The sequence below is a fragment of the Pristiophorus japonicus genome, chromosome 17, assembly GCF_044704955.1.
Source record: "Pristiophorus japonicus isolate sPriJap1 chromosome 17, sPriJap1.hap1, whole genome shotgun sequence".
Lineage (NCBI taxonomy): Eukaryota > Metazoa > Chordata > Chondrichthyes > Pristiophoridae > Pristiophorus > Pristiophorus japonicus.
In genome coordinates this window covers 67,327,441-67,353,444 of record NC_091993.1, presented here as the reverse complement: position 1 = coordinate 67,353,444, position 26,004 = coordinate 67,327,441, and the positions used below count along the sequence as shown (strand labels likewise).

General features: G+C 45.4%; 1 protein-coding gene across 2 annotated transcripts in view; it reads left to right on the top strand.

Moving 5' to 3' along the window:
- Window positions 1–26,004, top strand: part of LOC139228202 (synaptonemal complex protein 1-like) — a 237,763-nt gene that overhangs the window by 78,462 nt on the left and 133,297 nt on the right. For both annotated transcript variants that reach the window (XM_070859387.1, XM_070859386.1), the window contains exon 3: window positions 20,002–20,060. Coding sequence is in view for 1 of the 2 variants with exons in the window: in XM_070859386.1 (XP_070715487.1) it covers window positions 20,002–20,060 (59 nt within the window). In the remaining variant the exon portion in view is untranslated. The remainder of the gene's footprint in view (window positions 1–20,001; window positions 20,061–26,004) is intronic.

Here is a 26,004-nt window from a genome sequence, read left to right as displayed (position 1 = left end):
ACTGACTTCCGCGTCGCCCCGCGGTTCACGTCGCCGCGCGATTTAAAACACTTAAAATAAACAGACTTTACTAAAGCTAACACTGATTTCCGTGTCGCCCCGCGGTTCGCGTCGCCGCGCGATTTTAAACACTTAAAATAAACACGGACTCCCGCGTCGCCCCGCGGTTCGCGTCGCCGCGCGATTTAAAACACTTAAAATAAACAGAGGCTTACTGAAACCAGCACTGACTTTGATATCACCCTGCGGTTCGCGTTGCTGCGCGTTCATGTCGTCCCACATTCACTCGGCTGCACGCTCGCGCCGCCGCACGTCCTGCGCCGCTACGCATTCCACGCTGCTGCGCATCTGCATCGGCCCACGTTCACTCGGCCACACGCTCGCGCCGCTGCACATCCCATGCCGCTACGTGATCCACGCTGCTGCGCGTCTGCATCGGCCCACGTTCACTCGGCCGCACGCTCGCGCCGCCGCACGTTCCACGTCGCTGCGCCTTCGCGCTGCCGCGCGCGCTTATCTCACCCTACCTTTCAAGTTGCTGCGTGATTTAAATTCAATCAGTGCCTCGACGGGCCAAGTGATATACGAGGTCGACGTCACACCTGACTTGAACACCTATCCTCTATTTAATTCCCCATAAGCCTTACTTAATTCCCTGTGAGCCTAATTTTCTAAATTTGATTTCTTATGAGCCTTATTTAATTTCCTGTGAGCCTAATTTTCTAAATTTGATTTCTTATGAGCCTTATTTCATTTCTTTTAGTCTCCAAATTTCCCTATCCTTTCGCGTCACTGCGCAGTTTAAATCCAATCAGTCAATGAAAGCCCTAATTTAATGGAGTTTTTCTGCCAACTGGACAGGAGTGATTTTTTTTTTAGACTGCAGTGGAATTTTTCTCATAATTTAAAATCTCAGAACATTTTTTTTCAGCACCTATTTAGTACGTTACTTTTTTTTTGTCTTTTCCATAACTAGAGAGAAGTCTGGCACGTAGGCTGTGGACTGCTTTTCGTTATCTCCATTGTTCCAGCCTCAAGGTCGTGTTATTTAATATAATATTTTTATTTTTGAATCCTTTTGAATCCATCTCAGTTGTTTTGCTGTGCCTTCTCTGAATGTTTTCTTTCGACAAGTAAGTGAGCATGTTAAATCCTTTTTTTTTTAACCACCGGGACCATGTATTTTTTTCTTTTTTTTTTACTCAACAAACCTATCCTTTGTGCATTTCCTGGCTCTGTAACTTATCATCCGAATATACGTAATTCAATAAGGTTCACACTCTTAAACTTTCCACATACAGGACAACACTACGAAGGGTTAAAAAAAACTTTCATTCTGTTTGAAAAAGTAGGTGGAGATAAAACAAACCACAACTCCCCGGCTTTTTTTTTACAGTAAAAATCACAGAAGCATTTCTCATTTAAACAGACGTTCACAAGAGTCTCTTTTCTTTCCTATTAATTTTTGGATCCATGATTGATCATCTATCCCTATCTAGCTCTAACTTATAACCTATCTTTCCAAGTCGCCGCTTGGTTTGCGTCACCGCGCAATTTCCCTATCTCTATCCCTATTCTAAGTTTGAAAGGTATTCACCAGATTGTCCTGAATCTCGTTCAGACACTACCTGAGAACCAGCGAGTGGCTAAACTTTCCTCAGACTTTTGAAACCAGGGGAAATTGGAGCAGTATTAAAATCATACTCACTCCAGTGGCCACTTTCCCCTCGTCTCGTCCAAGGCTAGTCTGGCTCTTAATTCGCAAGTTTTCGGCAGTCGTCCGTTGAGATCCCACTTCTGACACCAAATGTTGATTTCTGGATTCTTTTACCTCAATCTGGTTCAGCAAAATTACTGAAACGAATACCGTTTGTGCTTTAAACAAAGCAAGCTTTTATTTAAAAAGCAAATCCCGATCGGGGACTTTATCAGACAGAAGGAATGCAAGTCTGTTCGAACGCACTCACTTCCTACGGACAAAGTGACGTTACATTGTAAAGGGACGATGGTTATACATTTTCGGCAAAAGATAACAAGATAGGGCCAGAGTGACATCCCAGCTCAGCCCGTCTCTTTTGATCCCTCCTTCACTTTGTCCACTCATAAGCCGACCCAAGCATGGTCCGATTTTAAACAAAGACCTTCTGTCAATGTTTCAGGTTAATAACATGATTTAATAAGACCTTGAGGTTTTTCTGCAAGCTGTGGGTTTTGTTTCAATATGTGTTAGTGTTGTAACATTTCGCAGTCTCGAGTCTGAGATGTCATGGCTATTCCTCCATGAATTCTTTGTTAGCTTATACTGTCCCTATACAATTCCCACGTTCTCAACTTCAATGTCTCTATACATTTTTAAACATTCACAACACGGCCTGCTTGATGTTCTTGTGAGTGACAATGGGCCGTGCTTCACCAGTGCCGAGTTCAAAGAGTTCATGACCCGCAATGGGATCAAACATGTCACATCTGCCCCATTTAAACCAGCGTCCAATGATCAGGCAGAGCGAGCAGTGCAAACAATCAAGCAGAGCTTGAAGAGGGTAACTGAAGGCTCACTGCAGACTCGCCTATCCTGAGTCCTGCTTAGTTACCGCACAAGACCCCACTCGCTCACTGGGGTTCCCCCCGCTGAACTGCTCATGAAAAGGGCACTTAAGACAAGGCTTTCATTAGTCCACCCTGATCTACACGAACAGGTAGAGAGCAGGCGGCTACAACAGAATACATATCATGATCGCGCAAATGTGTCATGCGAAATCGAGATTAATGTTCCTGCATTTGTGTTGAACTATGGACAAGGTCCCAAGTGGCTTCCCGGCACTTGTCATGGCCAAAGAGGGGAGTAGGGTGTTTATGGTCAAACTTTCAAATGGAATCACCAGCAGAAAATACTTGGACCAAACCAAACTCAGATTCATGGACGATCCAGAACAACCCACAATAGACTCTATCTTTTTCGACCCCCCCCAATGCACACGCAAGTGGCAACCAACCCAGTGGTTGACCACGTAGCAGAACCCATCACATGCAGCAGCCCAGCAGGACTCACCACACCCAGCAGCCCTGCAAGGTCAGCTGCACAGCAGTCCAGCGAGGGCCCAACAAACGACTCACCAAAACCAGCATTTGAGCTGAGATGATCAACCAGGGAAAGGAAGGCCCCAGATCGACTCACATTGTAAATAGCTACAGTATTGACTTTGGGGGGGGGTAGTGTTGTTATATATGTAAACCTGTAAATACCTTGTTTAACCACCAGAGGGCTCATCCCCTGGAGTCCCAAGGGATCCCACAATCCTTTGGGAGCACCTGCATATAAGGAGGGCTCACAGGCTGGAGAGGCACTCTGGAGATCTGTAATAAAAGACTATGGTCACACATTACTTTGAGCTTACAGTATCTGGTCAGATTCTTTATTCAAGACATAACAGAAGCCTAGCTAGCCCACGCAGTATTTAGCCAGCCCACAGTGCAAATTGCAGGGCTTACCCCGTCTCTTTGACCTGGGCCCAGCGCCCACATTGGTGGTAGATGTTCTCCGGTGAGCTTTAGTCAGATCAGAGATCCTCTATTGCAGCTGACTCAATTACAGCTTACTTGGTGGATCTCTACCAGTGCAATTCCTGTGGTTCCTGATCTTTGCATTCTTCAGCTGCAAAGGTGAAAATATAACTTTTTAAGAGAGGGTCCTTTTGTGTTGTGGCCACAGACACATTTACAAATGTAATTGCAGTGCATAGTTACTTTAACTAATTGTCCTAGGTCCTGCCACTTCTTTTTCAGCTGCCCACCGATTCTCCGGGTAATAGCTGCTGCATTGTACTCTACAGCAAATCATCCCAACTTTGAGCCTTTGGTTGCAGGTTTTACTCTTTTTCGTTTTTTCCCCTGAGTTGCCAGCAGATCTCATTTCCTCTCAATATCTACCAGGGATACCACTCCGTGTGGGAGAAATTGAACAGCCCTTCCTTCTCCTTGTCCTTCGAATTCCTCTTCCACTATCCTCTCAGCCATGTTTTGCAGGAGTTTTTAATGGTCCAAATTGCAGAAAGATCTAACCAGCACGATCCGATCACAAAAGGAAAATCAATCCGATCACAAAGGGGTTATCCAGACCAGGAAGTTTCGTTTTTTAGCGCATGCCCAGACAGTTTTTAATGCAGACTTGAAGCTCCGCACCCCCCCAACAATTTCGGAGAGCGCGGCGCTGAATTCAAATATTTGTTTGGTGGAAGTCCCGATTGTTTTTTTTCTGGCGCAAACATCCACAATAAAATCGTACCTTAACATGCGCGGACGCCAAAAATCCAGCAAGTGGAAAATAAGGGTCATTGCTTATATCTTCGGCAGCAGCCTGGAAGGAGTCAGATGCATAAAAGTTAAGAGCCATGTCAGCTTACAGTCAAAGGCAATGTGATTCTTGCTCTACTTTCAGGTTGCATTTGTGGCTGCAGTAATTGACAGATTTCAGTCACAACCTCTTTAGTGACGCGAAGACATCTCATGCATTGGTCCTCGCTGAAGTTCAGTTAAGAGAATTGTTCCCTTAAAACTCTGGGTGGATATGGCCTACTGCTGAGAGCCCGTCTCCGTCTCCTCCTCGTCTCTCTTCTAGCTGCTTGTCCTGCTCTGCTTGGCCTCGCTTCATTCTCCCAGTCATAGTCAATTCCAAGAGGAAGGCATACCAGGGCACACATGTCTGGAAGAAACTTATTTTAGCACAAGCCCTTAAACCATCATAAGCTAAGTCCCCACTTGATCTTTTCCTTTGTGAATTTATTAACCCAGAGTTTGCTGTCAAAATATTGGTGACGCTAGTGCTGCTCACTGTTATTTATGTGCAAATTTCAGGCGAGGGGCAGATGCACGGTTAAACACAGATATCCGAAAGTTGCTGTCCAAGTTGCGCCACTCCGCTGTTAGCTTCAGAAAAATGGAATTCTTTATTTGTCTCATTATTGAAATGCATTGAATGGTGTGAAGTTGCTACATTTGCGTGGTGGTTACAAACTAAACTTGCCACAGGATTGGCCTGAAGTGATGAAAGGAGCCTGTCTTGGCTCCATTTAAGGTCTGTGCATATTTAATCAAGCCTAGATTCAGACAAAGCAGCTTTTTAACTGTAAGCTTCTTTAAAGAAATATCTGCAAGACCCAGGGTATCAGAATGTTTTAAATTTATGTGACACCAACAGCCCTGCAAGTGTTTAAAGGGACCTAAGAAAAGAAAAGACGGAAAAGATGCATTTTCCATTAGACATTCCACTGTTTCTGTACAGCATGGAAGGTCAATGCTAAGTCAGGCACTATGCCTGGAAGCTCACCAGGAGGAACTATTACTCACCCAGAGTGTCTACATGGAGAGACTGTCCTTTGAGATGATGTCAGAGGAGCTTTGCGTGAGGAGGCTATGCTTTAGTAAGGAAGCAATCGTCCACCTCTGAAATGTTAAAAGAGGACCTTTAGACACTTTCTAACTCTTGCAGGACCTTGTTAGTGATCACAAAGGCCTCAAATTTTATGCATGCGGGCCATTTCAGTCAGGCAACGATGACGTGCAACATCAAGCACAGCACTGCGAGGGTCTATATTCAGCAGGTCACGGATATCTGACAGGGATTCCGACTTCATCAGCTGTGACATGTCCCCAGCGCAGCAAAGGGAGAGGTCAACGCACTCCACAGGATTGCTGGTTTCCCCAAAGTGCAGGTGATCGTTTATGGAACCTGTTATGTATGCAACCCTATGTAACTAGCACTCTACCGCCACCAGAGGGTGTATCTGTTGGAGTCCCAAGGGAGCTCAGCATCCCTTGGGCGCAGGCTTCCCATGCTGTACCGACACTCTGGAGTTAGAAAAAGAGACTAAGGTCAGAGTTACTCATGTCTACAGTACTCAATCACATTATGGACGTAACAACTGGCGACGAGATAACGAACCATCACGCGAAAATGCAGAGAACTGTTGGTATCCTGGAGAAATTCTCAGAAGGGGACGATTGGGAGGTCTTCATGGAGCAACTCGACCAATACTTCGTAGCCAACGAGCTGGAAGGGAATGAGAATGCTGCCAAACAAAGGGCGATCCTCCTCACCATCTGCGGGACAACAACCTATGGCCTCATGAAGAATCTTCTTTTCCGGTGAAACCATCAACCAAATCGTATGAAGACCTGTGTATGCTGGTCCGGGAGCACCGAAATCCGAAGGAGAGCGTTCTGATGGCAATGTATCGATTTTACACATGTCAACGGTCTGAAGGCCAGGAAGTGGTGAGCTACATCGCCGAACTAAGGCGCCTTGCAGGACATTGCGAATTTGATGGATTCCTGGAGCAAATGCTAAGAGACATTTTTGTGCTTGGAATTGGCCAGGAGGTTATCCCCCGCAAACCGTTTACTGTTGAAACACCAAACCTGAGCAAAGCCATAACGATAGCCCAGGCATTTATGTCCACCAGCGATAACACCAAACAAATTTCGCAGCATAAAGATGCATCGGCAAGTATTGTACACAAAGTCATGTCGTTTTCAGGCAGGAATGCATATGGCAGAACGTGCACATCTGCAGCTGCATAACCTCAGATGTCTCACAGTCCGCCATCCAGTGTTAATGCGAGACAGTTAACACCTTGTTGGCACTGCAGAGGTGATCATCAAGCCCATCAATGCCACTTCAAACACTATGCATGCAAAGGCTGTGGAACAATGGGACACCTCCAGCGAATGTGCAAACCCTGCAAACCACCACGTTGCAGAGGAAGACCGATCCATGGCGGATCAAATGGAACTAGAGACTCAAACCGAGGAGGCAGAAGTGTACGGGGTACACACCTTCACCACGAAATGTCCACCGATCATGTTAAAAGTTGAACTGAATGGAATTCCAGTATCCATGGGATTGGACATGGGTGCGAGTCAGTCCATCATGAGCAAAAAGGCCTTCGACGGCTGTGGTACAACAAGGCACACAAGCCCAAGCTGAGCCCCATTCACACCAACCTGAGAACTTACACGAAAGAGCTGATCCCTGTAATTGGCAGCGCAACAGTAAAAGTCTCCTATGATGGAGCAGAACTACCACTATGGATAATACCAGGAGATGGCTCCACACAGTTCAGCAGAAGCTGGCTGGGAAAAATCCGCTGGAACTGGGACGACATCCGATTGCTTTCGTCTGTCGACGACGCCTCAAGTGCCTAGCTTCTGAGCAAGTTTCCGTCATTGTTTGAGCCAGGCATCGGAAGCTTTTCAGGGGCGAAGATGCAGATCCACTTGATTCCCGGTACACGAACCAGCTACCACGAGGCACAGGCGCTGCCATATATGATGCGAGAGAAAGTGGAGATCGAGCTAGACAGGCTGCAACGAGAGGGCATCATCACGCCGGTGGAGTTCAACGAATTTGCCTGTACAATTGTTCCGGTTCTCAAGGGCGATGGCACGGTCAGAATTTGCGGAGACCATAAAGTAACGATTAATCGTTTTTCGCTTCAGGACCAGTACCCGCTACCCAAGGCAGGCGATCTATTTGCGACGCTGGCAGGAGGAAAAACGTTCACCAAGTTGGACCTGACCTCGGCCTACATGACACAGGAGCTGGCAGAATCCTCGAAAGGCCTCACCTGCATCAACACGTACATAGGTCTGTTCATCTAGAATAGATGCCCGTTTGGGATTGGATCGGCCACAGCTATTTTTCAAAGGAACATGGAGAGTCTGTTAAAGTCGGTTCCGCGCACCCTGGTTTTCCAGGATGCCATACTGGTCACAGGTCAGGGCACCTTCGAACACTTGCAGAACCAGGAAGAGGTTCTAAGTTGGCTAGCTCACGTGGGACTCAGGTTGAAACGCTCGAAGTGTGTTTTCCTGGCACCAGAGGTCGAGGTCTTAGGGAGAAGAATCGCGGCAGACAGCATCAGACCCATCGACGCCAAGATGGACGTGATCAAGAATGACCACAGAACATGACGGAGCTGCGGTCGTTCCTGGGACTCCTCTATTATTTTGGTAATTTCCAACCCAGGTTAAGCACCTTGCTAAAACCACTACACGCGTTGCTACGCAAGGGAGATGACTGGGTATGGGGGAAATCACAAGAGATAGCTTTTGAGAAAGCCCGAAATCTGTTATGTTCCAACAAACTGCTTGTCCTGTTTGATCCTTGTAAACGTTTAGTGCTAGCTTGCGATGCGTCTTCGTACGGGGTCAGGCGTGTGTTACAACAAGCAAACAAATCGGGAACATTACAACCTGTTGCTTATGCGTCCAGGAGCTTATCCAAGGCCGAAAGGGCCTACAGCATGATTGAAAAAGAAGCTCTGGCATACGTTTACGGGGTAAAAAAAATGCATCAGTATCTGTTTGGGCATAAGTTCGAGTTAGGAACTGACCATAAGCTGCTCATATTGCTATTCTCAGAGAGGTAGGTATCAATACCAATGCCTCTGCTCGCATCCAAAGATGGGTGCTCACGCTGTCTGCATATAACTATGTAATTAGCCATAGGCCAGGCACAGAGAACTGTGCTGATGTCCTCAGTCAGCTAACATTGCCTACCACCGGGGTGGAAATGGCACAGCCTGCAGACTTGCTCTTGGTGATGGATGCATTTGAAAACCAGCCAGGATCCTTTACTGTCCCTTGTAACAAACTGTGCTCTCCATGGGAGCTGGTCCAGCATCCCAGCGGAGGTGCATGAAGAGATCAAGCCGTTCCAGCGGTGTAAAGACGAAATGTCCATACAGGTGGACTGTCTTTTGTGGGGTAATCGCGTGGTTTTGCCCAAGAAAGGCAGGGAAACGTTCATACGTGACCTACACAGTACCCACCCAGGCATAGTAATGATGAAAGCTTTAGCCAGATCCCATGTGTGATGGCCCGGCATCGACTCAGATTTGGAGTCTTGCATGCGCCAATGCACCACTTGCTCTCAACTGAGCAATGCACCCAGGGAGGCATTGCTAAATTTATGGTCCTGGCCCTCCAAACCGTGGTCTAGGATCCAGTTGACTTCGCTGGCCCGTTTCTAGACAAAATGTTCTTGGTTGTTGTGGATGCTTATTCAAAGTGGATTGAGTGTGTAGTAATGTCTGCAAGCACGGCCACTGCCACCATCGAAAACCTACGAGCCATGTTTGCCACGCACGGCCTGCCTGATGTCCTTGTCAGCGACAATGGGCCGTGCTTCACTAGCACTGAATTCAAGGAATTCATGACCTGCAATGGGATCAAGCACGTCACATCTGCCCCGTTCAAGCCCGCATCCAACGGCCAGGTAGAACGGGCAGTCCAAACCATCAAGCAAAGCTTGAAATGTGTGTCGGAAGGCTCCCTGTAGACACACCTGTCCCGAGTCCTGCTCAGCTACCGCACCAGACCCCACTCGCTCACCGGGGTTCCCCCAGCCGAGCTGCTCATGAAAAGGGTGCTCAAAACAAGGCTTTCTCTCGTCCACCCTGATCTCCGTGATCACGTCAAGGGCAGGCGGCATCAACAAAGCAGGTACCATGATCATGCAAATTTGTCACGTGATATTGAAGTCAATGACCCTGTATTTGTACTCAACTATGGACATGGTCCCAAATGGCTTGCTGGCACTGTCATAGCCAAAGAAGGGAGTAGGGTGTTTCAGGTCAACTCGCAAATGGACTAACTTGCAGAAAGCATTTGGACCAAACCAAACTGCGATTCACAGACAGCCATGAGCAACCTGAAGAGGACACCAACAACTTCGACCCTCTGGCACACACACAAGTGGGAACCGACATCACGGTTGACCACGAAGCTGAAGTCGTCATCCCCAGCAGCCCAGCAAGGCCAGCTGCGCAGCAGCCCAGCAAAGGACCAACCAACTCACCTGCACCTGCATTTTACCGATACGATCGACTAGGAAGCGAAAAGCCCCAGATCGTCTCACCCTGTAAATAAGTGTACCATTGACTTTGGGAGGGAGTGATGTTATGTATGCAACCCTATGTAACCAACATTCTATCGCCACCAGAGGGCATATCTGTTGGAGTCCCAAGGGATCCCAGCATCCCTTGGGAGCACTGTATATAAGCAGGCCTCCCATGCTGTACCGACATTCTGGAGTTAGAATAAAGAGACTAAGGTCACACTTACTCATGTCTACAGTACTCAATTACATTACTTTATTATGGACGTAACAGAACCCATATCACATACATACATCAGCGGGATAGGTATCATTTGTTAGATATAATGATCCTGTCTAATACCCAACTACGGATTATAAATGTCAATGCAGATCACCGGGGAATTGCTCATGATGTCTTCATCCTTCGTCATCCTTGGGGATGACGACTTACATGATTCCTTCAGCACAGCACAGCAAAGATTTGAATGAATCTTAGATGACAAGATCTACTTGTTAAAGCCGTGGCTGATGACACATTACCACAGGACCAATATTGCAGCACAAGAAAGATATAACCATGCTCGTGTGTGTAAGGGGAGCTTGGGGTGTGGGTTCGAATCCATACTCCCCTTGGGTTCTGTACGTGCGATTTATGAGGGTGGGTGAGTAATGAGGCACCAGACACAGTGAGTAAGAGTACAAAATGGCTAATGTTGTTTATTTAGAATAACAAACACAAAGATAGAGGGCATAGGAAGAGGTCATAAAATAGCTGTGATGGCAAAATCTCATTCAACAACCCGAAAAATCTCGCAACAGGGAAGAGGAAAACAAGAGGTTAAAACATTCAACTCACACACAACCACACCTCCCACTCCCACTTCCTTCCTCCCAATTCCTATTCTAAATTGAGTCTGTGAGGGGGTTTGGGCTATATTCACAATCCTATCAACTCCGGGGGTCTGTAGCACTTATTTCAGCTCGGGGTCCCTCTGGGGTGGGTTTTATGTTGTTGTTCAGTTTTCCTCTTCGATGTTGCATCGGTTTCTTCGATCTGCCTCTCGGTTATCATCAGACTACAGCTGTGAATCCAGGTTATTGAACCAGGTATCCAGGTCTCACCCTGTCCAGTGTGTTCAGGGCTAACAGCAGCACCTGCTCCACTTACCAACCAGGAGGTTGGCTCGTGGGTTTTTAGTCTCGACCAAAATTCAAGTCTGCAAAACTCTCTCAGCTCCTTTCCCGCCAGCAGCCAGCAGCCCTTTCAAGAACTGACCCCAAACTGTTTTTCCTACTGCTCCTGCAAGTCTTTTCCTCTCCACACCTTTCCTCCCCTGTGAACTCTGCCCACAACTCTTTTTGGTCCATAACTCCTTCAAGTCTTTTCCTCTCCACACCTTTCCTCCCCTGTGAACTTTGCCCACAACTCTTTTGGTCCACAACTCCCTTTTCTCTACCTTTCTGCAAGTTTTTTCATACAACTCTTTTTTTGGGGTTCTGTGTCCTACATTTGTATTCAATTCAGTTCTGGTCTTTTCGCGCTCAAACCCAGTGGGTGGTCCATTGTGTAAGTTTGGGCGGGGAGATAGCTTTGAATATTTAATGAGAAGATGTCACAGATACACGCAGGTGTGAGGACCAGGGTATTGTTACGGGGCATATAGGTGCCTGAAAGTCTGTGGGTCCTTTATTATAGTCCTGGGAGTCAGTGGGCCATTCCTGCAGTGATTCATAGTTTTGATTCAGAGCTATTGTCCATATTAATTAGGTATATAATGGCCCACATTCGTAGTTTGATTTGGGGGGGGGGCCAGGGAGTCCTTATTGGTTAAGGATTTCCCCACTTCAGGCCCGACGCGACCCCTGATTGGCCTGCCAAAATGCACTTTTCCCCCATTGGCCAGTGCCTCTGTCTCGCTTGTGAGCCCAGACTCCACAATGTCTGTATCCGCCCACACGTTTTCCCAGCCTGCTTTTACTTGGCCAAAAATGTTCATTTAGTGTATGGAACGATCCCATGTTAGTTTTCTTGTCCTTACGGTGTTTCAAATGCGGCCGTGGATTTTCGAACCTTACATGTGCACATGCCAAGTGGTGGAGAGGTCGAGTATACTTTGCAGTACTTGCCTACCAAAGCGGATTGTGGTCATATGCTGCACAGTGCACAACTTTGCCCTGCAGGAAGGGCTAAACCTTAATCATGCAATCGAGATGCTGGCAGAAATAGACGACATTGAGGATCCCAACCTGGTTTTTGCTGAGGCCGTGGTTCGTGGTCCCCCCAGACTGCCACTGCTGCAGCAGGCAGGGCAGCTAGAGAGTAGCTGGTGGCTCAGTAATTTGGACATTGATGAAAGTGGCAACATTGTTCCTCCCCTCTCCCACAGGAAAGCACACAATAGGACAAGCAAGATTGAAAGTCAAACTAATCATTTATTGCAACAGTATAAACAACAATTGGAAGTTCGTGCAAACATTTTATTAAAAATTGACGTAATTAGTACAAAACATGAAATAAAAATTAAGGTTATTAGTCATTTACTTGGTAGTTCGTGCAAACATTTTAATAAAAATTGAGGTAGTACACAGGCTATACAACACAGAAACAGGCCATTCTGTCCAACCAGTGCTTATGCTCCAGTCGAGCCTCCTCCCCTCTTTCCTCATCTAAATCTATCAGCATGACCCGCTATTCCCTTCTCCCTCTTATGCTTGTTTAGCCTCCCCTTAAATGCACCGATACTATTTTTTTCAACCACTCCCTATGGTAACGAGTTACACAACCTTACCACTCTTTGGGTAAAGAAGTTTCTTCTGAATTCCCTATTGGATTTCTTGGCGACTATCATATATTGATGGCCTCTAGTTATGCTCTTCCACACAAGTGGAAACATGATTTCCGTATCTACTCTATCAAAACCTTTTATAATTTTAAAGACCTCTATTAGGTCACCACTCAGCCTTCTTTTTTCAAGAGAAAAGAGACCAAGCCTGTTCATCCTTTCCTGATATGTATACCCTTGCATTTCTTGTAACAGCCTTGTAAATCTTCTCTGCACTCACTCTAGTGCCTCTATATCCTTTTGATACTATGGTGACCAGAACTGTACTCTGAGTGTGGTGTAACCAAGGTTCGATATAGGTTTCACATAACTTCCCTACTTTTCAATTCTATACCTCTAGAAATAAACCCTAGTGCTTGGTTTGCTTTTTTACAGCCTTGCTAACCTGTGTCACAACTGTGATATATTCTTACAACATCATTAACAAAACAATTTACAAGATGGTTCCAATACATCATGCAAGAGTTTCTATAGGTATATAAAAAGGAAAAAAATGGCAAAAGTAAATGTTGGTCCCTTAGAGGACGAGACCGGGGAATTAGTAATGGGGAACATGGAGATGGCAGAAACTCTGAACAAATATTTTGTATCAGTCTTTACAGTAGAGGACATAACAATATCCCAACAGTGGGTCGTCAAGGGGCTATGGATAAATCCCCAGGACCTGATGGCTTGCATCCTAGGGTCTTAAGAGAAGTAGCGGCAGGGATAGTGGATGCACTGGTTGTAATTTACCAAAATTCCCTGGATTCTGGAGAGATCCTGCAAATTGCAAATGTAACGCCCCTATTTAAAAAAGGAGGCAGACAAAAAGCAGGAAACTATAGACCAGTTAGCCTAACATCTATGGTTGGGAAAATGTTGGAGTCCATTATTAAAGAAGCAGTAGCAGGACATTTGGAAAAGCATAATTCGGTTAGGCAGAGTCAGCACGGATTTCTGAAGGGGAAGTCATGTTTGACAAATTTGCTGGAATTCTTTGAGGATGTAACGAACAGGGTGGATAAAGGGGAACCAGTGGATGTGGTGTATTTGGACTTCCAGAAGGCATTTGACAAGGTGCCACATAAAAGGTTACTGCACAAGATGAAAGTTCACGGGGTTGGGGGTAATATATTAGCATGGATAGAAGATTGGCCAATGAACAGAAAACAGAGAGTCAGGATAAATGGTTCATTCTCGGGTTGGCAATCAGTAACTAGTGGGGTGCCGCAGGGATCAGTGCTGGGACCCCAACTATTTACAATCTATATTAACGACTTGGAAGAAGGGACCGAGTGTAACGTAGCCAAGTTTGCTGATGATACAAAGATGGGAGGAAAAGCAATGTGTGAGGAGGACACAAAAAACCTGCAAAAGGATATAGACAGGTTAAGTGAGTGGGCAAAAATTTGGCAGATGGAGTATAATGTTGGAAAGTGCGAGTTCAAGCAGTTTGGCAGAAAAAAAATCAAAGAGCAAGTTATTATTTAAATGGAGAAAGATTGCAAAGTGCTGCAGTACAGCGGGACCTGGGGGTACTTGTACATGAAACACAAAAGGATAGGATATAGGTACAGCAAGTGATCAGGAATGCCAGTGGAATCTTGGCCTTTATTGCAAAGGGGATGGAGTATAAAAGCAGGGAAGTCTTGCTACAGGTATACAGAGTATTGGTAAGGACACACCTGGAATACTGCATGCAGTTTTGGTTTCCATATTTACGAAAGGATATACTTGTTTTGGAGGCAGTTCAGAGAAGGTTCATTAGGTTGATTCCAGAGATGAGGGGATGGACCTATGAGTAAAGGTTGAATAGGTTGGGCCTCTACTCATTGGAATTCGGAAGATTGAGAGGTGATCTTATTGAAACGTATAAGATTATGAGGGGGCTTGACAAGGTGGATGCAGAGAGAATGTTTCCATTGATGGGGGAGACTCGAACTAGGGGGCATAATCTTAGAATAAGGGGCCGCCCATTTAAAACTGAGATGAGGAGAAATTTCTTCTCTCAGAGGGTTGTAAATCTGTGGAATTCGCTTCCTCCGAGAGCTGTGGAAGCTGGGACATTGAATAAATTTAAGACAGAGATAGACAGTTTCTTAATCGATAAGGGAATAAGGGGTTATGGGGACTGGACAGGGAAGTGGACCTGAGTCCATGATTGGATTACCCAAGATCGTATAAAATGGTGGAGCAGACTCGAGGGGCCGTATGGCCTACTCCTGCTCCTATTTCTTATGTTCTTATGACTTGTATTGTATTTACAGCCGTACTTGCATTACCTCAGTAGTCCACTAGCTAGGAAAGTAGTCCACTAGGTGGAGCTATATTACACTTCTCCCTCCTTAATAAAGAAGTAATCATAACAAAATAATCATTATACATAACTTACATGGTTATGAACAAAAAAATACGGACTTATTTTGCCATATTTACAAAACAAACTTAACCACTGGTTTTCTGTTTCAAAGAGAATACCTTCGCTCTCGAACAGAACTTTCCAAACATGGCGCTGAATTTCGACTCATTCTCGGATGATCCTGAGAAGAATTTATCTCCAAGTGCAACCCTTGAATTAGATTTTGACTCTCTAGAACTTCAGGCTACTTGTCTGCCTGACTCGGACTCAGACTTAAATTCTGGCTTTTAGACTTGTTTCTAGTACATCTGCTGTAGGATTTGCTACTGGTACTCTACTTGTAACAAGACTATCTGACTCATCAGAAATAATCCAATCATTACAATTTTCAACTCCTTCCACATCTATAGATAAAATATGATCAATGTGAACAAACCTAACTTTCCATGATCAAACATCTTGACCAAATATGTACGAGGACCACATATCTTCATTACTTTACCTGGTAACAATTTTAACCATTTATGGTGATGGTTCTTTACTTTCATCCTCTGATTCAATTGCACACTTTTCTCTCTTACTCTACCTCAATCATGATTTTCTTTCTGTCTTAATTGTTTCGCTTTTACTGACTGTACCAAGTTTGGCTTTAACAACGATAACCTGGTTCATGGCTTTCATTTGAGAAACAACTCTGCTGGTGTTCTACCAGTATGAGGAGAATTACGATAAGTTATCAGAAAATTTGCCAATTTGTGGTCCAACTACAACTGGCTTTCTTTGGATTTGGATCCAACATTTGCTTGATGAGGACACATTTTACAATTTGTACTGTGTGCTCTACTGCACCTTTTGAAGCAGGTTGGTACGATCGTACCTTAATATGTTTCACACCATTTCTGCTCATGAACTGTACAAATTCGTCTGAACAAAATTGCGGCCCATTATCAGACGCAATTTCTTCTGGGAGGCCATATGAAGAAAACAATTTACTTGTTGTTATTTTCCGCATCGGAAACACCTCTACCCAGTTCGAATGGCTATCAATCACAATGAACAATTGTTGTCCTTCTAGCTCAGCAAAATCTACATGTAAGCTTTGCCACACCCTGGGAGGCTATTTTCATGGCTGTAATGGGACGGTTTCTTGCTTACCGATTGACATGTTGTACACTGACTAACGATTTATTCTATATCTTTAGACCTGACCTGCCTTAGTGACGTGTTGTCGCAGGCACTGATAGTACGACTTCAATGCGCTATTACTATGGCCAGTTGCTAAGTTCTTTAGGCCCAACTGCATTTTACTTTAACCTGCAGGCAATTCACCTCGGTTGTCTGATGACTGGAAATGGCACGAAATCTTCGGCAGTATTGGTCGGCCATAGCAGTCTTACAAGCTAAATCAAAAGTCAATTAGGGGTTGTCAACATCTTTCTTCTGATTACTTCATTTTTCATCCCACAAGCGGTCATGCAATGCTCGATCCTGAAAGTCCGAAATTACAGTGAATTGATAGATTTTTTAAAGCTACAATGTACTCACTGATGCCCTCGTCAATTGATTGATCTAGTATTCCAAAACGATAACATTCAACAATTTCCAGGGGCTTAGGACTGTAGTGCTGTTCTAACTTGGTTAGAATCTCCATCAGTGACGTGTCCTTTGGCTTGACAGGAACAAGCACATTTTTCAGGGTATCATACACCTTGGGACCAGCTTCAATCAGGAAAATAGCCCGTTTTCTTTCTAACACCACCTGGTTATGGCTTTTCATCATCGGGGACTTCAACGCTACTATTCGCAGTGAAAAGCACTTTTAGCCACTCCACATAAGCTCCGAAAGTCTCTCGGTCATGATGGAACTCACCCAAGTGCCCTATTATTCCCATAGATGCGGCCATCTGGACTCTGACAGTTCAGCTAAATGTGCTTGTAATTTACCTTGGATTTTGTTTTGCTGTGCTGCAAAACAAAGAACCTCTCAAAGTATCTCTGTCGGTTGGCTGAATCATCCACCAACAAAAATTTCAGCTAGGGAATCCGATTATCCTATCCTCGTTTGCCAACTGTGATATATTCTTATGACATCACTAACAACACACTTTACAAGATGGCTCCAATATATCATGTGAATTTTATTGTATTTACAGCAGTACTTGCACTACCACAGTAGTCCACTAGGTGGAGCAGTAGTCCACTAGGTGGAGCTATTTTACAGCAACTTTTAATGATTTGTATATTTGTACTCCAAGATCCCTTTGTTCCTCTACCTCACCTGGACTTGCACCCTCCAAGCAATAAGTGACCTTCCTATTCTTCCTACCAAAATGTAATACCTTACATATCTGTGTTGAAATTAATTTGCCAATTATATGCCCATTCTGCAATTTATTAATGTCCTCCTGTAATTTGTTGCAGTCCTCCTCAGTAGTATTCCTGCCCCCCCCCCCCCCCCCCGTCTCACCACCCCGATTTGGTGCCATCTGCAAATTTATAAATCGTGTTTTTGATTCCAAAGTCTAAATCTGTTGTGGAGTATTAAAAATATAACACTCACACGAAAGGTATTTTATAGAGGAAAGAGTTGTTTATTAAAACCTGATTAATCAAGGGAGATCTGGCCGCATCAGTACCGTTACTGAGTGCTCTCCACGCCGATCTCACAGGACAGGCAGTGCAATTACATGTTTATCGAGTCGAAATACAGAAACTAAGTGGGGAAGTGTTCCATTGGTTATTTGCCAGCAGTCCCCACCCACCTACTACTAATACATTGGTTGATACAGGTTACAGGCAATATCATTGGTTATGGTAATTTCTAATGATTCTATTGTTACAATCTGTTCGGACAGCTGATGCTAGGGAACAGCCCCTGCAGGTTAATTGTACTTTCCTGGGAACGTCTTCCCAGGCTTGTTATCTTTGGCAGAGTCTGGTCACTCTCTGCTTTAAAGAGGCTTTTGTCCCTCTTATCTCCTGTGTCCGGAACATCGTGGCCTTCTCTCATTATTTCTGTGAGCTGTCTACATAAATCTTGTGGGTGTTCTTATCTCCTAAGAGAATTTCTCTGACCTTAGTTTTTTTGTCTAATTCAGCTATTCTACCATGAACGCATTTTAAACCTTACTCTCAGTCTTTCTTACCCTACTTTAATTACACCGAGTTACTTTACCCCTAATTAAGGTTTTTCGCCCTTACAAAATCGTTAATATAAATTATGAATAACTGTAGTCCCAGCACTGATGATTGTGGAACACCACTACTCACCTTCTGCCACTGTGAATTGCTACCTATTACCCCTACTCTCTGTTTTCTGTCTTGAAGCCAGCTAGCTAGCTATTCTGCTACTGGTCCCCTGATTTTGCATTCTCTGACCTTATTCATCAGCCTGTTATGGGGTATCTTTTTGAAGGCCTTTTGAAAATCTAGATAAATTACATCTACTGCATTACTATTGTCTACTCTCTCTGTTTCCTCTTCAAAAAATTCAATGCGCTTGGTCAAGCAAGACTTTCCCTTTTGAAATCCATACTGACTACTCATTATATTTTACGTTTCTAGATGTTGTTCTATCTTCTCCTTTAGTAGAGATTCCATTATTGTTCCTACCACTTATGTTAAGCTGACTGGTCTATAATTCCCTGGACATGTTCTATCCCCCTTGTTAAATATAGATATTACATTAGCTAGGCACCAGTCCTCTGGCACACCTTTTTCTGACAAATTATTAAATATGTGTAGTAATTCCTCTGCTATCTCTTCCCTAGATTCTTTTAAAATGTGTGGATGCAATCCATCTGGACCAGGGGTTTTATCCTCTTTGAGATTGATTAGTTTAGTTAATATATCCCCTCGTTTTATTTTAAATGTACTTATCTCATTATTAATCTCATCATCCAATGCCATGTCCACCTGTTCTATCTAACAAAACATTAAATACAAATTGAGGTAATTAGTCATCTTCTACTTTGGAAACTGTTGTATTATAAACATGGTTGATATTGGCCCAGAAATCCAGGTTTTTCCTTCCTGCGGGCGTTCGAATGGAATAAAGAGAAAAGATGCGCACCTACCTGAAGCTGCTGTGGCCACCAGGGACCCCGGTCCGGAGGCCTCTCCTGACTGCGCGTCGCAGCGCGTGTACGTTGGGACTTGTGCAGGCCTGGTGCTGCAGTCACATGGCTCTGGACAGCCAATCAGGTATAGTATATTCTCATTCATAATAATGGGAACTCCATAAGTTGGAGTTCCCATTATTGTGAATGAGAAATAGCCCCCAAAACACTAATCTACAATAATAAAAGATAGAAAAAATGCACAACATTTTTTATTAATTTAAATTAAAGTTACTTATGTATTTTAAAAATATATATTTTCCCGATTTTTAAAAACTTAAAAAAAATTATGCTTTAAAATAAACTTACCGTAGTGGGGAGGGTTTTTAACAATAAAATGTGTTTTTACAACTTTATTTTAAAATGTTTTTGTGCATTTTAAAATAAACTAGGCTATGCGTCTGCTTTTATCAGGCGCAAGAGATTTGAGGACATTTGCTGGGCAAAATATGTGTAAATCCCGCAACCTTGTCCTTGCAAATGTCCTCCCTCCCGATGTGCACGAGATCTGTCAAGCCAGAAACTTGACAGATCGGAAAAGCCGGTTTTCAGCGCATCTGCATTATGAGCTGAAAACCGGCTTTTCCGATGCCTTCCTGGGTCGGTAGAAACTCCGTGCGGACCTGGGAAGGCCGGGATTTCCACGCCATTAAAACTTTTTCAATGGCTCTCCTACCACAAGATACATGGAAAATTACTGCTGTCAGAGAATGATAGCTTTTACATGTAAAGCCGAGTACTTTATAATTTTATTTGACTTCAAACAGATTTTATTCTATATTAAAATAATAATTATACTTCTACTTCTGTTATTTATTTTAGATGAAGCAGAAAGAGATGAAACACGGCGACTTTATGCTGAAAATGCTGAAAATATTGAGGTCAGTGATACTTATCAAAAAGAGTTAAATAATTCTGTGGTATTGCTCAGGTTAAGTCAGCATATATGGTCGTTTATAGCATGCGCTGGCTGTTAAGCCTGCATTGAACCATTCTTCCTGCTAGTCCTCCTACTGGCAGAGGCATACCCACAGTCAGCTTTCTCTCACTGTAGCGTCAGCCGTGACTCAGTTGGTAGCTCTCTTCCCTCTGAGTCAGAAGATTGTGAGGTTCAAATCCCACTCCAGAGACTTGAGCCAAAAAATCTAGGCTGAAACTCCAATGCTGAACTGAGGGAGTGCTGCACTCAGAGGCGCTGTTTTTGGATGAGATGTTAAACTATGAGTGATGTCTGTTCTCTCAGGTGAACGTAAAAGATCCCATGGGCACTTTTTTGAAGAAGAGCAGGGGATTATTCCGGGTTTCCTGGCCAATATTTATCCCTTAATCAATATCACAAAACAGATTGGGGGAGAAATTGTTCTACTTTGCGCCTCCCATTAGCGACCACGCACGGCGAGAACAGCACTTCACACTAAATTCGGCGGGGGTTTTACAGTGGCGGTAACATGTTGCGCCCCGCTCTGCAATGCTCGCCGATGCTAATGCTTTCACCATAGTGGCCCAGAGCAAAAATCGGTCCTCACCCCCTGCTTTTGCTCCTGGCGCTGACAACGACAGCTTCAGCAGTCGGGTTTCAGTCAGGTGTCGGCTGCAGAAGCGCTAATTAAAGGCGCCAGCATCCGGTTTGCTTTTAGTCGGCCAGTAATGGTTTCTTCTTAGTTTCACATAGGCAGACAGGTGCTTTGACTGATTTACAGTTGAAGGAGTGTTCTGGCTCAGAGATTCTTGACTTTCATTGAGGGAAGATATGAAACTGCAACATTTATATCGTTTCATGGGAGCTGTGCTGGCACTGGACCTCACGAGGCAACTGAGGCACAGAGAAAGACTGCAAAATGTGGCCAGAGGTAGGAGGGCCATCAGTGCTCTCAACAGGAGACCTTATCCTTCCAGGATATTCCGGCAGCAGTTTTCCTACATCAATTTCACTGAGGAATAGTGTGTTCGAAGGCAGTACTTCAGCAAAGACATGGTCACAGAGCTCTGCTACCACCTGCAACCAGATCTCAAGCTTCAGACTAGGCTGCTCTCTTAAGTGGCAGTCAAGTGCCCTGAGTGTTCAATTTCTATGCTAGTGAACCTTCCAACGTGCAACAGGAGACATCTCCAACATCTCCCAGTTTACTGTCCATTGCTGCATCCGCGAGGTCACAGATGCTCTCTACAGAAGGAGAAGGGAGTATATTCACTTCCCCATCACCAGATAGAAGCACCACAAATGTGCATGTGGCTTGCCAGGATAGCGAGCTTCCCCATGTAGCAAGGTGCCATTGACTGCACCCATGTCACTTTGCGGGCACTGCATAACAATCCTGAGGTATTTGTAACAGGAAAGGCTACCAGTCACTTAGTGTACAGTTGGTGTGCGACCACACACGCCAAATGCTCACTGTCAATGCCTATCATCCTGGCAGCAGCCATGATGCATTCATCCTGCGCTAGACTGGTGTGCAAGCTCTCTTACAACCACCACATCAAGCTCGTAGCTGGCTGCTCAGAGACAAGGGCTATCCGTTCTCCAATCATGACTCCCCTCTGCAACCCCAACATTCCTGCCCAGCACTCATATAATGAGAGCTATGCTGCCACCAGGAACATCATTGAGCAGACCATCGGAGTGCTCAAGCAACCGTCGCTGCATTGACTGCTCGGGAGGAGGCCTCCAATACTTGACTGAGTGGGTGTCCCTTTTCGTCATTGTCTGCTGCGTGCTGCACAACTTGGCCATCATGAGGGGATAGCCACTGCCACCCAGCATAGCTCCACCACCTCAGGAGGAGCAGGAGGAGGATGAGCAGGAGGACGAGGAAGAGGAGGAACAGCAGCAAGGAGGCAGGCACTCATCGGCCTTATGCAAGGGTGGTCCGCGAGCGCCTCATCAGACTTTGGTTCCACTGAATTCCAGGACACTTCCCGGTTTCTCTGCACATCCACATCATTACATTAATTTCTCATTCCATACCACAGCCCCAAAGCTGAAATAAGAGATAGAAATATGCAATATTCCCATTAAAATTTTATCCGAAAACATTATCCACATATGTAAACGACAATTAAATTTACTATTCACCTGTGTACAAAACCTTATATCCCCTCTTAACATTGCTTTTACCTATTCTACTGCCCCTACATAGTGGCTCCCCAGTGGCTGCAGCAGGGCTGGTGCAAGGCTGCTGAGTGTCACAGCCAGAGACTACAGATGGCTTTGCAGAACACCCTCGACCAGCTCTGGGCCTAGAAGACCTGTAGACTGCACCACCTCAGGCTGGGCGGCGGCAGTCTGAACTAGCTGGATGACAGGTGCAATGGCAAAGTGGCAGTGGTGGGATCAGGAATTCTGTCATCCCAAGAGTGGACAGCAGGTTCCTGCTTCACTGACCCACTGCAACTCCCCCAGGGTAGCACCTCAGCATCCCTACCAATCTGCTGGAGCACAGATTGGAGCCCTGCTGCAACACCGTGAGATCCCTGGTCGACAGTGGTGGATCCACCGATGATGTCAGCAGTCAGAGTTTGCGTGGCATCCAGCTGAGACTGCATGAGAGCAATTTGAGCTTCGATGCCAGCAACCATTGTCTGCATTACAGCACTAAGACGTTGTGTTGCTTCCGCCTGTGCTTGTTGTGAATGCCTCCCCATTGAGGCCCTCATCTGAGTCCTGTGCAACAGAACTCCCATGCGAATTCGCCCTCCGGGGAGCTGGCCCCTGAGCTACCCTTTCCCCTTCGCCTTGCTGCAGCCCGCTCATCCCCGGTGCATCACTCAGTGCAGAGTGCAGACCCCTCTACTAAGCTTGCCTCTAACAATCGCGTAGTGCCAGTCTCTGAGGTGGTGCCTGCGGGTGAGAGATGCAGTGATGCAGTACTTGGGTCTTCCTGTTCTCTTTCGTCACTCTCCTTGGGGGGCTCAAGGACAGGCTGGTCATCTGCTGGCTGTTTATCTGAAAGCATAAAGGCATAAGACTTAAGCAAAGATGAAGGCAGGGGGGCAGGAATGGAGCAAGGTATGCAGACAATATCAGGAGCTGGAAGGTGATCAAATCTTCTGATGTGAGGAGAAATTGGGTTGATTAAAGGAGAGGCGATGAAGATACCGTTGTTGCCCCTAATGGGGTCGACATCGCCGATGGCAATGGCACCCACCATCTACTGCCCAATGAGTCACAGCACTGGCTTCTCCAGGTCTGAGAGCTGCTGTAGCTGAGGTTCAGCCCTGCCTGTCCTCTGTTGCTCCCTCCTATTGTGTGCCATCTTGGACCGCAAGAGAAAGGAATGTATATGAGCCAGAGTCCAGCTATGTTTCTTGGTGATATGCCTGCCATCATTGAATTGCTGTGAATGTAGGCAAGGCATGAGATGAGGATGTAAGTTTCAGTAGGTACAGATGTTTGGTGGTTGAGTGGTGGGGGAGTGGTGCTTTGGGCAGTGTGCACAGATAGAGGTTCAGGTGCTAGTATGTAGGACTTGCTGAAGCATGTACTCACCTTGACCATCCGACTGAGGTAGTTGAATTTTTTACGACACTGTGTCAGGCTGCGTCCCACGACACTATTGACTGAGATCTCCTGTGCCACCTCCCTCCACATTGTCCTGAAGACCTGGGACAATGGCCTCCTGCCACTCGCCAGAGACAGCACTTCTCTTCTTTGCTCCACTGCAGCCACCAATGCCCCCAATGTGACATCAATGAACCGACAAGCTCTCTCCCTTAGATTTAGATTGGGAGCAGCCATAGCCATGAGGTGTTTCACTTGTTCCGAGGTCGACTTCGGTTCCAGGAATGCTGACAATGCGCAGCTGCACATTGATACAACCTCCCCTTTAAGAGCTGGAATGAGCCAGTGTGAAGGATTGAAGGATGACTGCTGAATGCAAATCATCTGAAATTTGGTAGTGCTCTTCTGGTAGCGCCCCTGTAGCGCCCTACTCAGGTCATTAGCGCTTGATTTACTGCCTCTTTCCTTCCTGAGCTGTTAAAGTTCAATTTAGAAAAACTTCAGAATCCTTTGTGGTTGGTGCTATGATTTCAAAATTTAGAAGTGAGCGTCCAAGTGCTTTGGGACATCCTGAGGTTATGAAAGGCACTATATAAATGCAAGTCTTTTATTTTTGTTTCTTCTACCTCTATTCCATAAAATATCTCTCCATATTTCTACTTACAGGGTTTACACCTCATAACAGTTTTTTTTACTTTCTATCTCCCACAACAATTTCTCCTGCTTTCTTCTTGTTTCTGCTCAACAGAATTGCTCCTCTACACTTATTGAAGTCTTCTTCTCTCTTCACAATTGATGAACAGAGTTTCCTTTTCTCTTCCCTGAATGGTCTCGCTCTTGCTCTCTCTCGGCTATGCTTCAACTGGGCTCCTGAAGATCTTCCTCCTCCCCCCTTATACTTTGTAGCAACATTAATCCTAATGTTTCTTCATTCCTCATTCTTTGAGTGGCAACATTAAATAAAGATAGGAATTTATTCATTGAAGTTAGAATTCTGCACACACATAAGAACATAAGAAATAGGAGCAGGAGTAGGCCATTTGGCCCCTCAAGTCTGCTCCGCCATTCAATAAGATCATAGCAGTTCTGATCTTGGCCTCAACTTCACTTCCCTGCTCGCTCCCCATAATTCTTCACTCCCTTATCATTCAAAACTCTGTCTATCTCCACCTTAAATATATTCAATGACCCGGCCTCCACAGCTCTCTGGGGAAGAGAATTCCAAAGATTCATGAATCTATGAGAGAAGAAATTCCTCCTAATTTCTGTTTTAATTGGGCGACCCCTTATTCTGAAATTATGCCCCCAAGTTCTAGATTCCACCACGAGGGGAAACATCCTCTCTGCATCTATCCTGTAAAGCCCCTTCAGAATCTTACATGTTTCAATAAGATTCCCTCTCATTCTTCTAAACTCCAATGAGTATAGGCCCAACCTGCTCTACCTTTCTTCATAAGAGAACCCTTTCATCTCAGGAATCAACCTCGTGAACCTTCTCTGAACTGCCTCAGGAGGATGAAGAGGAGCAGGAGGAGCAATTGACGGAGGAGGCAACCACTCTTATCGGCCTTGTGAAAGAGTGGTCCGTGTCCACCTCTCAGACTTCGGTTCCAATGAATTCCAGCTCACTTCCCATTTGCTCTGCATGTCCCCATCAGCACATCAATTTTCCCTTCCATACCACAGCCCCAAATCTGAAATGAGAGACGGTACCAAATATGCAACTTTCCAATTAAAATTTATCTCATAACGTTCACCACAATTATTACCAACAATTACGTTTAAGAATCATCCTTGTACAATACCTTATATTCCCTCTTAACATTGGCTTTGCCTATTCTAGAGCTCCTTCACAATGTGTCCCCTGTGGCTGCAGCATGGCTGATGGAAAGCTGCTGTTAGGGCCAGAAACGACAGATGGCCTTACAGGACACCCTCGACCAGCTGTGGGTCTGGAAGGCCTGGCTGTAGATGGCACCACCGCAGGTTGGGTGGCGGCAGTTTGGACTGGCTGGATGACAGGCAGTGATAAGTGCAATGGCGGAGTGGCAGTAATGGGCTCAGGAATGCTGTCATCCTGCGAGGACAGCAGGTTCCTGCTCCACTGACCCACTGCCACTCCCCAGGGCAGCACCTCAGCATCCCCGCCAATCTGTTGGAGCACAGTTGGTGGCTGCTGCAACACCTTGAGATCCCCAGTCAACTGCAGTGGATCCAGCAGCGATGGCAGCAGTCAGCTCGCGTGGTATCCAGCTGAGAATGCCTGACAGCAGTCTGAGACTCGATACCAGGAACCATTGACTGCATGATAGCACTAAGACATTGGG